Source organism: Acanthochromis polyacanthus, chromosome 23, assembly GCF_021347895.1.
Source record: "Acanthochromis polyacanthus isolate Apoly-LR-REF ecotype Palm Island chromosome 23, KAUST_Apoly_ChrSc, whole genome shotgun sequence".
Taxonomy (NCBI): Eukaryota; Metazoa; Chordata; class Actinopteri; family Pomacentridae; genus Acanthochromis; species Acanthochromis polyacanthus.
The window spans coordinates 14,318,136-14,332,475 of NC_067135.1; the positions used below are offsets into that span (position 1 = coordinate 14,318,136).

Sequence of the window (14,340 nt, forward strand, 5' to 3'; positions counted from 1 at the left end):
AAATACTAATGAAATGCTTTCACTCGCGTTTTAAACTGTGTATTATTAATTATAAATGATGAGTTGTTATTTGCGAGCAGAGCAGTATGGATGGGAAAAACATGATGTCTCTTTGGATTAAAGCTCCAGCAAAAATTATCTAAATGAATGAAAAGGTGCATTGTTTTAAATCTCTGTTTTTGTGTTTTCGTCAATAGAAAATGCTCGCCGTAAGCAGGAGGGCATCATGTTAAACTCCAGGGTGTACTTCACCCAGCATGCACCCACCCTGCCTGCCGACAGCCCCCGACCCCTCAAACTGCGCTCCATCCTGGACATGAGCCCCTTCACCGTCACCGACCACACCCCCATGGAGATTGTGGTGGACATTTTCAGAAAGCTGGGGCTGCGCCAGTGCCTGGTCACTCACAACGGGTAAGTAGGAACTGAGTGACAGTTTATGTTAGGAGGAAGGTTGCAGTATGAGAACATGGGGGGAATCCTTCTCACATCCTTGTTTCTGGTGTTTTTATGATTGCTTAACCCGTCTGAGGTTGACCAGCATCGCACAAACACATGTACACACTGTCTGGTGTTGCATGGGCTCGAGGATCCCTGGATTTACCCTTTATAATCTGCATGGCCTGGCCTAATCGCTGTGCTGCACTTCCTTTATCCTTCCACTGAGCAATAACAGACAGTCTCTTCAGCAGAAGAGCTACTGATATGAACTAACCACAGCTACATAACAGGTGTCATGTTGGGAGAAGACGATCAACAAAATCAGTTCATGTGGAGTCTGAATCCAAGAAAAGAAGATTTAAGGTTTTATCTCTGTGAAGAAGCTGCTTTTCAGACGATGAAGAGGAGATTTTTAACAGTGTCAGAGCTGTCCTTTACAATTAATGGAACCGAATTACCAGTTTCGCTATCTATTTTGGTACACTCAGGAGTTCAAGTCTAATTTTGGTTTTGCAGAGAGCCGCCTGCTGGTGTGATGTAGAAATTACAAGAGAGATTGAGGTTTAAAGGCGATGAAGACCTCATTTTACAGATCGGTTCTCTCAATTTGCTGTGACGACTGCTAGAGAGGAACTGAGCAGCAGTGTTTGGTTTTTTTGTTTGCATCTTTGTGGTTAAGTTTTATTTATGTCTTAAATAATAAAGCTGTGGATATACAGTATTTTTCTTGCTGTCAACAAATCTTATAAAAGAAAAACTTCTCTCCTTGTTGGAGAACAGGTTACATATGTATATGTTTATTTTTAAAGAGGGCCAAAAAGTTCCCTACAATGCAGTTTTAATCAAATGTGACCATAAACAAGAGTAAATGATGCATCTGTTGTCATTGTCGGCAACAAATAATTGTAGTTGTCAGTTATTATTATTATAGCAGCAGGATGGTTTATCTGGAACCAGCTTATGATAAACTTCAGTATGGATGTCTGTTAATATTAAGGAACTTCATATCTTCTACTAGTTTAATCATCACTATAATAGAGCTCTGCAGTATGAAACACTGAGTTTGTTTGGTACATGTCGATGTATTTTTTGGTGATTTGGTCTTTTCATGAGATTTGTTGACAGATAGAAAAATATAGTATATTACCAGACACAATAGTTTATTATATCTCCATCATAACATATGTGAAATTAATTTATAACATCAAACTGTGTTGCATTTGATTGTTTTGTTTTTTTTGTGTTCAGTTGTTTTATTTTGAGTTGTAGTTCTAAGTTGAGTTAAGTGTTAATATTTTACGTTATGTATGTTTTGTAGAGAGCCCCCAAAAGGTCACGACACGACGCTATTTTTGCGTTTCCTTGTAATATGCTTTACATTTTTTCTGATCCATCTGAACGGTTGGTGTGTTGGTCCACTCCAGTTACTGTCAGTTAAGGGAAACACTCACAGATATTATGACATGTGATGCATTTATTACCCATTATTCATCTTAAAAGGTGAAACTGTGACTGGATATATGGTTATTGTTCGGACTTGAGCTGCTGCTATTATTCAGTCTGTGGTGACTCTCTCTATAGCCAGAGCTGCTGGTAGACTACTACAATACATGATCCAGTATCAGAATACAGCTCAGCTCTTATCCATGTGTCAGAGGAAATGCAAACCTTATTGCGATGTAACACAAAGGTAGCGCTCAAATATTCATGCTGTGACCTTTCGAGGGTTCTGTACTTTTGTGCTGCTGCTGTCTGTTCTCTCTCTGTCTCTCCTCTGTTTATTTGATGTTGTTGTTGTTGTTTTGGGCAGCCTACCGAGTAACGGGTGTGTGTTTCAGGATTGTGTTGGGCATCATCACAAAGAAGAATATATTAGAGCATCTGGAGGAGCTCAAGCAGCACACGGAGCCCCTGGTGACTAGCCCCGCCCCCTTTACACACGTGACCTCTACCCCACTTTCACACCTTTCTCTTAGGCTCTGCCTCCTCAGAGGAATGCATGAAATGTGGTGTGAAAAACCTGACAGTTCCCGGCTAAACATTACGCCCTCCCTTCTCCTCTTTCTCTCCTCACGCTCTGTTGTTTGTGGGCTGGTTTGTTGTGGATTCCCCTCTAAAGGAGAGTTGACCTTCTCTGACCTCCATCTTCATCGCTGGTAGCAGTTTGGAGTCACCATGTAGAAAAGATTTCTGGCGTTTTGTCGGTCCTGTAAAGTTGGACCTTTAATGGGAACTGTCACCCACATCACTCCAGAGCCCCTTTCAGACATGACTTAATAGTAATAACTTTATTTATATGTCACATTTTAAAAATAGAGTTCTCAGACAGAGCAAAAAAACTATGCTCAGAAAGAACATTGGTCTATCTAAACATGGTGAAAGATACTCAAAATAAATTGGTACAACAGCAGATAAAATAATAAAATTTCACATCCAAGTAAAGGAAAGAACAAGGGGAATAAAAGAAAAGCTAGAAATAATAGTAATAAATAAATAGAATAGATACATAAAAAGTAAAGAAAGGGGGAAAGAATAAAATGAATAAGATGGATGGATAGATAGATTAAACCTTTATTAATCCCACAGCGGGGAAATTTACAGTGTACAGCAACAAATAGAACATTTGAATCAAAAAAGAGTGCAGCACTGTGTGTGTGTGTGTGTGTGTGTGTGTGTGTGTGTGTGTGTGTGTGTGTGTGTGTGTGTGTGTGTGTGTGTGTGTGTGTGTGTGTGTGTGTGTGTGTGTGTGTGTGTGTGTGTGTGTGTGTGTGTGTGTGTGTGTGTGTGTGTGTGTGTGTGTGTGTGTGTGTGTGTGTGTGTGTGTGTGTGTATTTGCTTCAGAAGAAGAAAAGAAAGCTGTATTTACAGCAAAATGTTTATGAAATTGCACAGCATCATTATTTACATTACATATTACGTTATTTACAGTTAAAAACTAATTAGGGAATAATAATAATAAAATAGTGAATGAAAATAGAATAATCAAACTGTTTATACAAGCTTAAATAAACCATCTTAGATAGGATCTTGTAAACATAAAGCAGCAGAAAAATAAACTCTTTAAATTACTGCCTTCTTATCCATAGTAGGAGTACGGAATTAAGGTTTGTTTTGCATCTCTTATAAGCAAAACTTCAGCTACGTTATGGTCAGAAACAAGCTTAGATGCAAATGATAAAATCAACACCACTTCAGAGCAAACAGAAGATATGTTACCTCTGCCTCCAGAAAAAGTGGGCAATAGGTTGGGATTTTTTTTTTTTTTTCCAAAAAAAATCTCCTGTTTAATGAACCCTTAAATGCTTTTATGGAGCCATTTGTAGGAAACTTTAAATGTAAAAAAACACATAGGAGGTCAGTGATGAGCAATAATATATTAATATTATATATTAATATGAATATTAATAATAAGATTTTGTCATTCTTTAGTTTTATAGTCTATAAACAGGCTGCTGGATGCTTTATTTCATCTGGTAAAACATAACACTGATGATAGAATCTATCGAGAAATCTGGGCTCAAAAAATTAGAGAGAATCTGAGGTGAGTGTCCCTTCTGCTCATTTACTAAGCTTTGCAGATTAATTATTATTGATCTGGGCTACTTGGAGTAAAGTGAAGATTTTCCTTCCTTAATGTGATTGTTGTTCAGCATCGTCCTGTTCTCAGCGTCACAATAATCTCAGCAGGTTGTTTGAACAGACGCATTAAAGAGACTTTCTGTCTCCTCAGATAAGTTGTATTATGAGCTTTTCAGATAATGTTGTTTGTATTAATATTTTTTATTCACAATTCTGAGACTTTGTCTGCAGGAGGCTTTGCATAAGCGATTAAACTTTGGTAATTGTGTGGACATAATTTGTAGTTACACATGAGTTTGCAGCCAAAAACAGTGAGAAATAGCTTACCTAACATCAGTTAATGAATCTATTAAACCTTATTTGTAAAGAATATTTTGTGCACATTAATGCTGAGAAGTAAAAGTAGTAAAAAGGCAATAATTTGGCCTTCAAAATCATAAAAAATAGACAGTAAAGCTTCGTAAAATATATGAAAGGATATGAAAAATAAAATCAATGAGAGGGAATAGAGCATTTTAAAAACCTACAATTGACTTTAATGAAGATAAGGTAAATAATTCAATAAATTGAGTAGTGGACATAAGATATATTTATGTGAGTAACTCTTAAAGTTCTAAACTGTGATCTGTTCTTAGATGCTCACTGAATTTGTTATTTTTTAGGCTTTTAACTAATATAATTTCTTTGCAAATTTTTGTTCGACAGCTCAAGATTTCATAATCACAGATATTGTCACTAGTTAAAAAAATATTAGTTTTCATGTAGATGTTTTTATTTACATGTTTTCAAATGGTGGTCTAAAGCCATAGACTTGGAAATTACTTTTCAACATTTTTTTTTTTTGATAATCAGCATCAAAAACGTTGGTCCAACAATCAGATGATGAATCTCGCCTCCATGTCTGAAAAGGGCTCTGTAGATTCCCAGAGAGCAGCTTTGCATCTCATCCCATTAGACTGCATTTGAACCTCCTGTAGCTCTGCTTAGTGCTGATCAGCTGCTTCATGCTAGCACCTGAACGAGATGTTCATCACGCTACTTTTCCTGACACTTTAAATCATCCTAGCCACACAGCTTTAACATGTTTCCAGCAGGATTGTGATTATACTCTGTATAATCAATCAGAGGTAGAACACCCTCAGCATGTCTGCAGTCATGTAACCACCAAGCCTGTTGTGTGTTTCCCCATCCTCCTCTCACAACAGTTCACTTCATTTCAACTTCAATTTTCTGCCTTCATTAACGACTGCTTTTTCCTCTTTTTGTTTTTTTTTCCTGACCCCCTCCCTCTCGGCTCCGTTTCGCCCTGGGTCTCCACAGATTGACGACATCTGATCCGTCACCTTTACGACACTTTGGCGAGTAGTTAGCCGCCTTGGGAAAGCGGACCACCGTTGTTTTAATACTTTTAGCGGGTGGTATTTGTTATTAGAAGGGAGGGAGACGATCTACAACGCGATTCATTCCCACATTCCCCTCATTCTGTAGTGGTAGTACGCGTGGTGAAGTGTCGTTGTTGTGTTGATTGGTGCTAGTAGTGCTGTAGTCCAGCTAGTTAGCGTGTGGTGGTAACATGAGATCTTGATGAGGTAATTACTAATTCTGTGCTTTAACCTGCCAATGTTTCCTCTAAGCCAGCATGTGTCCTGCCTTCTTCATGGGAGAATAAACAGGAAAAAAAGAGGAAGAAAACTGCTTTCCATGGAGTCAAACCCACAAGAAACAAAACAGTTTCACACAGATTTATATTTCACAGAAACCTTTAGGTTGTTTGAATCATAGGGATGTTTGTTGTAGTGAGAGTACCACGTTTAACTTCATGCTTTATCAAAACACACACAGATGACTAAAATAATCAGTAAGTAACTTCAAACAAACAATGTGCAGAAATAATGAACAACCAGCATTAATAGTCCATTAATATGCAAGTAATATGCAGAAAAATTGTTTTATTTGATTTAAAACCTCAGGATAGGAGAATTTAGCAATGCAAAAAAGAGTTTAACAAATAGTAAAACAATAAGAATAGCAATTTAAAAACTAGAACACTATAAACAGTGACAGGTACAGTCAATAAGAGCAGAAATTGAACCTGGAATTATCTCATTTTTATGAAGAGATCAGCAGAGTTTTGTTAAAGTAGATATCAGATATGTGGAGCAAAGTAATAAAAAGCACATCTTTCTAACTCTGCACGTTTTTTAAAATACCTTCAAGGTCTGTAAGTTAGTATAATAAATGTTAACAAAAAACAAAGACAGAGGAAAATTTAAAGTAGGGAAATATTAGCTACAATGACATGCTTTGAATTATTTTAATACCAAGAGATTTAAGTAAAATGAGCAAACAAAATGCATGTAAATTATGTTCAGCTTGTATGTCATCTTTATTTGTGCGCATCAGTGGCCAAGCATGGACCATGTCGCATCTTTAAAAGATGTTTTTGATTTTCTTATAGCAACAGTTTTTTGATTTTCAGGGGAAAAAAATAAGAAAAAGTCAGAAATCACTGATCTAACATGATTGAAAGACTGTAAACTGACATGTACTCAGTCTGCCATTTTTACCTGCTGTCTGATGGTCTGAAAACGGTGATTTAGTTCTCCAAAATTCTAAAAATTGAGAGCAACAGTGTTTGATTTTCTTATTAGAAAATGAAGACACGGGCATCTGATGAGAAAAAAGGGGAAAAAATAAAAAGTAAATCAGAATCCACTGAGCTAACACATGATTGAAAGACTGTCAGCTACTCGGTCTGTCATTTATACCTGCTGTCTGATGGTCTGAAAAATGCTGCAGCCCTCCAAAAATCCTAAAATTGAGAACAACAGTGTTTGATTTTATTATTATTATTAGAAAGTCCTATCGGCGCTCCAGCATCTAATGAGAAAAAGGGCAAAATCTGGGAAGCCAAAGTCAGAAATCACCGATCTGATATGCTGAGTGACAGCATCCCTGCTGTCTGATGGTCATTTAGGTAAATGTAGGAAATTGTGAACTGAGTTGTTGTGGGCCTCAGTGGAATCAAAATGAAGACAAATATTTCTATGACATGTCAATGACTTGTTGTGAGATGTGAGGTTTTCTGTTCTTCACGTCTTACCTTAAATGACTGATAAGCAGGGTTAACTGTACGGCATAAAATGAGCCGTCTCTGCTTTACACAATTACACAATTTTTTAAGTAAATGTAATTCTACAAAGTCTTAATATTAGCTTTTTGTTCACTAATTTCACTTTGTGGTTTCCAGTTTACTCCATTATCTGGATTTAAAACCTGAACGAGGACCGGACACTGCTGGTTTTACAGGGAACATTGCGTTCACCCTCCTCACCTGATACACTCTGATCTGTACCTGGTGTCCCAAGTGTCTGCTCAGAAAAGGAACAGTGCTGACGGCAGATCTCTGCAGCTCTTGGGGGAACCCGGGTCCGATCTATGTGACGTCTCACCAGTGTTTCATGCCTCCTGTGGCTGTAGCCCTAATCCCCCCACAGGTCATCTCAACTCCTCTCACTCAGACTTGGGTTCAAATGTATGTTTCAGCTCATTACGAGTCTGTTTTATTTGCCTTCTAGGGATCAAAAGCAGCTGAAATTTGAATCAACAATACATGAAACAATACATGTACATCAGACAAAGAGATTTTTGGACCCAGCTCTGCACTTTTTGAGCTCTGTAGCAGATGGACCGCTTCTTATCTATCGCTATCACCTGTTTTGGCTGCTTCTCTTCACCTGATGCCAGACTACAGTCATGGCTGAATTCAAGAGCTCTTTGTGGTCATTTTTAATGCTTAAATAGCTTCGAGATCAAAGTCACTAATAATCTCAGCTGGGGCTCTTGAATCAGCAGGAAGTATCTTGACTGACAGAATAACTAGCAGTGTGTCACTAAGTAAAAGTGCTTTGTAGTAAATGGAGAAGAGGAGAGAGGCAGCTTTGTCACAGGAGTCAGATTCCTATTGAAATATTGATATTAATAGCATAAGACAGCAACAGTTCCACTTTTTTACAACTTGAATTTCACTTTTTGTACTTGTAGTTGTCATTCCTGCTTAGAATAAAAACAAAAACACTAAGATAATGCTAAGATGTGCAGCACCACTGAAAAGAAATCTGATTTAGCATGGGCTTAAATGTAGAATCGTTACCACAACATCTAGTTTTTGTTCTAAAACCTCTTTTTAGTGTTGTTTTTGACTGTCCAGCTGCAGAATTCCACATTAGACCATCTGATCTAGTGATAAACAGGTGCTTTAACGCCGTAGGATTTCCCTCATCCATACTAGAAACATAAATGATCATTTTTACAATCCCTTATCACCGTTCCAGAAGTATTCATGTATACATTTGCTTAGAGGTTGAATCTACTACAGATGAGTAACAGCAACGGCTAAAAGTAACACCAGAGATTTGATAAACGGAAATAAGAAGGCCATAGATGCCTGTAATTCATTATCTATGTTGATGAATTATGTCGTTTTCATCTCCAAAAGGTCATATGATAGAAGTATGACAATCAGGGAAACAACACGATGTCAATTCAATCAGAAAAAATAGTTTCCAAAACCTCCGTTTCTGCCTGTCCAGACTAAAACACAACCCTGGAGTTTTAAAAGAAAAAGAGGTAAACTCGGAAGTTGTGAGTTTTTGAAATTAACCTGAATGAAAGCCTGCACACACTACTCAGGGCTGAAAAAGGCTCATCTACTCATGTTGTTTGGACAAAATATAAAGTTGATGTTTTTTCTCCTGAGAGAGATTAAAGAGTTGAGTACACATGCAAAAACGGCATCATTTGTCATGAAGTACACAGGATCAGTGACAAAAATTATTGTTGAAAACCGTGTAACCAAATTTAGCATTTATCATTATCTGAAAATGTTTTTGTGTCTCCAGATCTCAGCAATTACTTCAGAGAGAGATTGAATTAATAATCAATAGAAAAAAATCAGAGTTGTAATTAACTGGAATTATACTTTAGAGTGTTTGCCTTGTATAAAGAAGTGCTATTAATGTTCATCTTATTTGTTCTAATTAATATTACCTCTGGTACTGAGCCGCAGCAAACAATGCTTTTCATTGTTGATTGAGTCAGTTTGCTACAGTAATTACTTTTTTGTTTGGTCTATTTTTTTTTTTTTAAAAAGAAAAAAGTTTCCTCAAAGCCCCTGATGACCTTATCAATGGTCAAGTTTTGACAACAATCTATTTATTTGACTCTCGTAAAGAAACCAGAACAATGCAAATTTAAGAAGCTAGGACAGGAGCTAAGAACAGATTAATCAATAATGAAGATAATTAACAATTCATCTAATAGTTGACAACTAATTTATTATTCAATTAATTGGCAAAAGCAGGAGATTAAAATTGAAGAAGTGACAAACAGGAAAAAATGGCTCCATCTGACTCCTGTCACAGAGGCGTCTCCTCTTCTTGCTTCTCAGAGGATCTAACTTTTCTCCTCCTCCTGTTCACCGCCTCCTGTCTCCCTGTAGGTTCAGCTCCTCCTTTTCTCACCAGCTTGTAGGACCGAAAGCGTTAAAACCAGTCGTGGGGTAACATCCGAAATGACACCCTGCTCTGGGTGCCGTTTCTGACCTGCTTTCACCTCCTTTTCTCCGGTTACTCACCTCCTCTCCTCCTGCTGACTTTTGCTTCCTCAGGGACTCGTGTTTTTGTTGGCCGCGTCCAGATATCGATTTTTAATCATTCCAACAAATCAACATTGAATCAAATTAAGCCGTGTGTCTGATTGAAGATTTTCCTCGCCAACAAAAACACGATTTTGTTTTTCTCTCCTTCACTCCAGCTGTGGAGCACCAGCGCCTCCTTCTCCTGTTGTTCTAAATCTCTTCTCCTGTCCTTGCCCTCCTCTCCTTTGTCTCCACCTGCAGGCGGCTTCTTGGTATTATCACAAAAAAGGACATCCTTCGTCACATGGCTCAAATGGCAAACCAGGATCCAGAGTCCATCATGTTCAACTGATCCGCTCCTTCCAGGACGGCTGGGGGGGAGGAGGAGGAGGAGACGACAGTGAGGAAGAAGTGTGTCTCCTGAACGGCTCCAATCTCTGACATTCGGCCCCTGTGTTTTTTTTTTTGTTTTGTTTTTTTGTTTTAGTTCTCAGCTTTGTAGTCCCTGAAACGACTGACTGTGGCCTCCAGAGACTTACCGGCTGCGCGAGGGAAAAGACGATGATAAAAAAGACTTTGTTATTATCAGTCTGGCTGCTGAGGACACAATGAGGTCACAGGTTGAAGGCACACACATGAGGAAATGCACTTTTTACACACATACATACACACACACGTGCAAAATCAAACAAAAAAACACACTTTTTTGCACTTGCAGACACCTCAAACATGCATGCTGTCTCTCCACACACACAGACACACACCCACAGACTCCCCAAACCTGTAAAGTTACACCCATTTGCACTCTTCACGTGCCTCATCCTTGTCCCGTCTCCGCCGAGGTCGCGGTGGGCGTCGCCTGGCAGGGGTGAAAGGTCGGAATGAACCGCCGATGAGGGACGCGATGAGGGACCTTAAAACCTCCAGGCTCCGGTCGAATTAAAGAAAGAAAGAAAAAGTTACTTCCCCTCCCTTCGCACACACCTGACCTGTCCGTCCTCCAGGAAAAATGCATTGTTTACCTGTGAATTAAGTGTGTGAGGATGTTTGTGAGCGTGTGTGTGTGCGCCACTACATTCCAGCCGGGTTACCATGGGAACTGAGAGGACGTGCACCTGCTCCTCGCACTCGAAAAACACGGCGGTTTCTCGTTATGCGTCATGGCACACGGCTGCTCCCCTGCGTTAGGTCTAACAGAGATGGCTTTAATATGTGTGTGTGTGTGTGTGTGTGAGAGAGGAGAGAGAGCGTACGAGAGGCTGGTCGAGACGGTACTGTATTTCAAGAACAAAAATGTTCCCTTTCAGAAGGAAATAAGTGGAACTGGAAGACCTTTGTGTGTGTGAGTGTGCGTTTTCATTTCTGAGCCAGCTTGTGAGGGTGTGTGTGTGAGAAAACAGGTCGAGTGTAAAGGAAAAAAGAAAAAATAAAGGAAAAAGTGTCCAGGTTCACAGACATGAATTTAAACGTCCTTTTTCTTCTCAAACCGTTCATTTAGATTCTCATCGGCTTGAAATCAAACAAAACTGGAAAGCTTGAGGTTGTGGTGAAGGTGGAAGATGATGCTACATGGTGACCTCTTTTTTTTTTTTTTTTTTTTCCCTTCCTCAGTAATCCACGTCTTCAGGAAGTAACATAAGAGCTACAGGTACCTCAGATATCCTCCCTCAGTTTGTCAAACCGAGCTTTGTGTCTCTGAGCCCCCACAGGTATTGTTGGACCCTGCAACCTGATTTACACAACAAAGCCTCAGTTTGACAGCTGTGCACACTAAAAATGGATATTTGATCTGTCCTCCACACTTTGATTGAATCCTATATCCTGCCAATTTTTTAATTATCACTTTAACCTGCACTGTGTGGCAGATGGTTGAGAGTTAGACCTTTTAAAATGACAAAAATACAAGATAACAGCTTAAAACTAATGTCATTTCCAGTAAAATATCCCCAATTTTAGTAAAATAATGCCCCCTATAAACAGTCCAAACATTCAAATCACAATATATGACAGGAAAGCTGTAAATCCTCACATTTTAAAGCTAAAAACCAGCAAATGTACAGCATCAGTCTGTCACAAATTACTTTAATTATTAGTCTTAACTTTCGGCACGACAGAAATGATTTTGAGTTTAATCAAACCCGCTGATCCTTTAGCTCCAAGCAGGTAAAACTGATTTAAAGCTCTTCTCCTTGAATGCTGGCAGATTTCATGGTACTTTAAAACAAAAGAGCGACAGCTTAAAAGAAAGACTGAATTGGAAAAATAATACCGTAAATGATAAGACAAAGTTTAAACATCTACATGTTGAACTTTAGTTTCTGAAAAGGTCACTGTCTACTTTCAAGGTCAAGAATGAATAACATTTGCATTAAATGGCTGTTTTTTGAACTTCTCTGTGACCCTTGAAGCTAAAACTGTATCTGTAAATCTAAACATCTGGCTGCATCTGCCCACTGCTTTTGCTTCCAGCAGGTTTTGTTCATGCTCCTCTGATCTCGCCACACCTGCCAAGTGCCTGGCAAAAGGTTTTTAGGCTTTTCACACTCATCTTTTCTGCTGACATTTCCCTTTTGTAGTCATCAAATATCTGATGTGTCAAGTGGAAGTGATGAAGGGAAATGAAGCGATGGTGATGTTGAACAGTAGCACCTTACCTGTAGAGTGTGTGTGTGTGTGTGAGGAAGGTGGGCGTACGTCTTTGCGTTGCAGCGTCTGTCCCGCTGTGGTTCGACAGGGAGCAGAGCATCGTCTTTGTTAACCAGTGGTGTTGCCTAACATTGTATTTCATACTGATCTCGATGTTTTTTCCTCTTTTTTTTTTTTTAATTTATGGGTAGTGTCGATAGAGTTGTGCATTATTATTCTGAAGAATTTTATGTATGATTACATGGATTGTTTGATTGTACATTTAAAACAAAATGTGTAAAGGTTAAATTTTGTTTTAAATTAAAAGGAAAAAGATTCAAGTTGCACAAATGGCTCTCGGTGCATATTTTGGATTCAACCCTCACAGAAACTCCGTTACTAACCGAGTCTCTCAGCAGGTTTTAATAAGACTAAAGACGACAGCTCCTGGTGTTTGTCAGCAGATGAAGTTATTTTGAAGGTGACTTGAAGTGATAACGGAAAAGAAGCCCCGAATATTCCTCCAAGCTGAAGGTGGTCAAGAGATCCAGACCAAGCAATAGTAAGTGACGCGTAGGTGGAGTATTTATATAGTATAAAATTATTGCTTAATCTGTTTGAGTAAGACTCATTTTCTGTTGAAGACCGTGAGCGAAACGTCTCAGAAGTGTCCTCACATGTAACAGGCAGCAGGATGTTTGACTCAAAAATGTGCAATCTTTACTTGCATCAGGAAATTTTTGATCAGAAGAAAAAGAACACAACTGAGAACCACAGGTTTGGATCCTTGGGTGCTATTAACAGTTTAAAGAACCTATAAAAGTATTGTGAAAACTATGTTGTTTTTCTCTAAAAAACTATATATATATATATATATATATATACATATAAAGATATATATATTCTGCAGTAGTCACTTTTACAGGGTTAAACAGGCTTTCACATAGTTTTCCTTCAAAATGCCTCAGAAAATGTTATAACTTCCTCAAAATGGGTTCTAATCTGCCGTAACAAAAGGTAATTCATTTACTAAAATGTGTGACAACAATAGGTAAATGTTAAAGCTAAAAATGGCACATGTGCTTGAAAATAAGTGCAACAAATAATATCCATGTCCAAAGTCAGAGAACAGTTTTAATGTAAGATTAATTGTTTCTGCTCAAAAAAGAATAATTTTCAATTTTAGTTTCAGTATCTGGACAAACTAAATGAACGCTCTCAGGAATTGCTGTTAAATACTGCTGATTTATTACCAAAAACTTACAACTTTTATTCATCCTTCTGGTTTTCCTTTTCCACTTTAGATGTTAATGATGGTGAAATTGGAATCAATTTACATTTTAAGGTGTTTAAAAATGCATGAAAGTTTTACATTTAACTTGTGAACCCTCAGAAACCCTGTTAGAAGTCTTCAAAGACTGAAAAACATTAGTTACAGAATTACTGGAACAATCTTTCAATATAGATCCAGTAATAAGTCCTTACCACTGAAATAAAATTTATTTTGAAGGTGTTCTTGACTAATCTGTTAGTCTACTCTGTAAAATACATTTGGGCATTTTATTTTGTTAGGAAGTACTTCACATTAGAAAGTATAGTTTGCGTTTCATTGGATATTTGATTGCTTGCTCAACAATGTCTCAATTAAATCATCTTGTTCTAATCTTCAGACTTGCAAAAGCTGAACAGTGCATGCAGGAACTGAAGCCTGAAGTTCAGACTTATGATTTTGCTCCAGCACAGGAGGGGGACTGGATTCGGGCCAGTTTCTCAAACACAGAGCAGCTTTTGTAAGTAGCCTCCAGCCTGAAAGTAGCTCAGAGACGTGACGGGGGCTGAAAGAGTCAGAGGTCCATGTCTCTTCGTGTTCTGTTACACATCTATCATTCATGGCTCTGTCAGTCGTCTGCACGGTTCACTTGAGAGTTTTAGAAAGCTGGAGGCCTGTATTACGAAGCAACATACATCTCTTTTATGTGGCTTTATTAAACCTAATTACCACCGAACAGTCGCACAAAGCTGGTTATTGACTAGCTGAGTGTTCACATAAGAAGGAA

At 38.3% G+C, this 14,340-nt stretch overlaps 1 protein-coding gene across 6 annotated transcripts in view; it reads left to right on the forward strand.

Moving 5' to 3' along the window:
• Positions 1–12,634, forward strand: part of clcn3 (chloride channel 3) — a 48,257-nt gene extending 35,623 nt beyond the window's left edge. For 3 of the 6 annotated variants that reach the window (XM_022202181.2, XM_022202185.2, XM_022202182.2), the window contains 3 exons: positions 198–414; positions 2,280–2,355; positions 9,920–12,634. In XM_022202181.2, the coding sequence (XP_022057873.1) occupies positions 198–414; positions 2,280–2,355; positions 9,920–10,099 (473 nt within the window). In that variant the 3' untranslated portion in view covers positions 10,100–12,634. Of the gene's footprint in view, positions 1–197; positions 415–2,279; positions 2,356–5,340; positions 5,379–9,919 lie in introns of all 6 variants that reach the window. The other 3 variants (XM_022202183.2, XM_022202187.2, XM_022202184.2) reach the window with 2 other exon arrangements.
• The last annotated feature ends 1,706 nt before the right edge of the window (positions 12,635–14,340 follow it).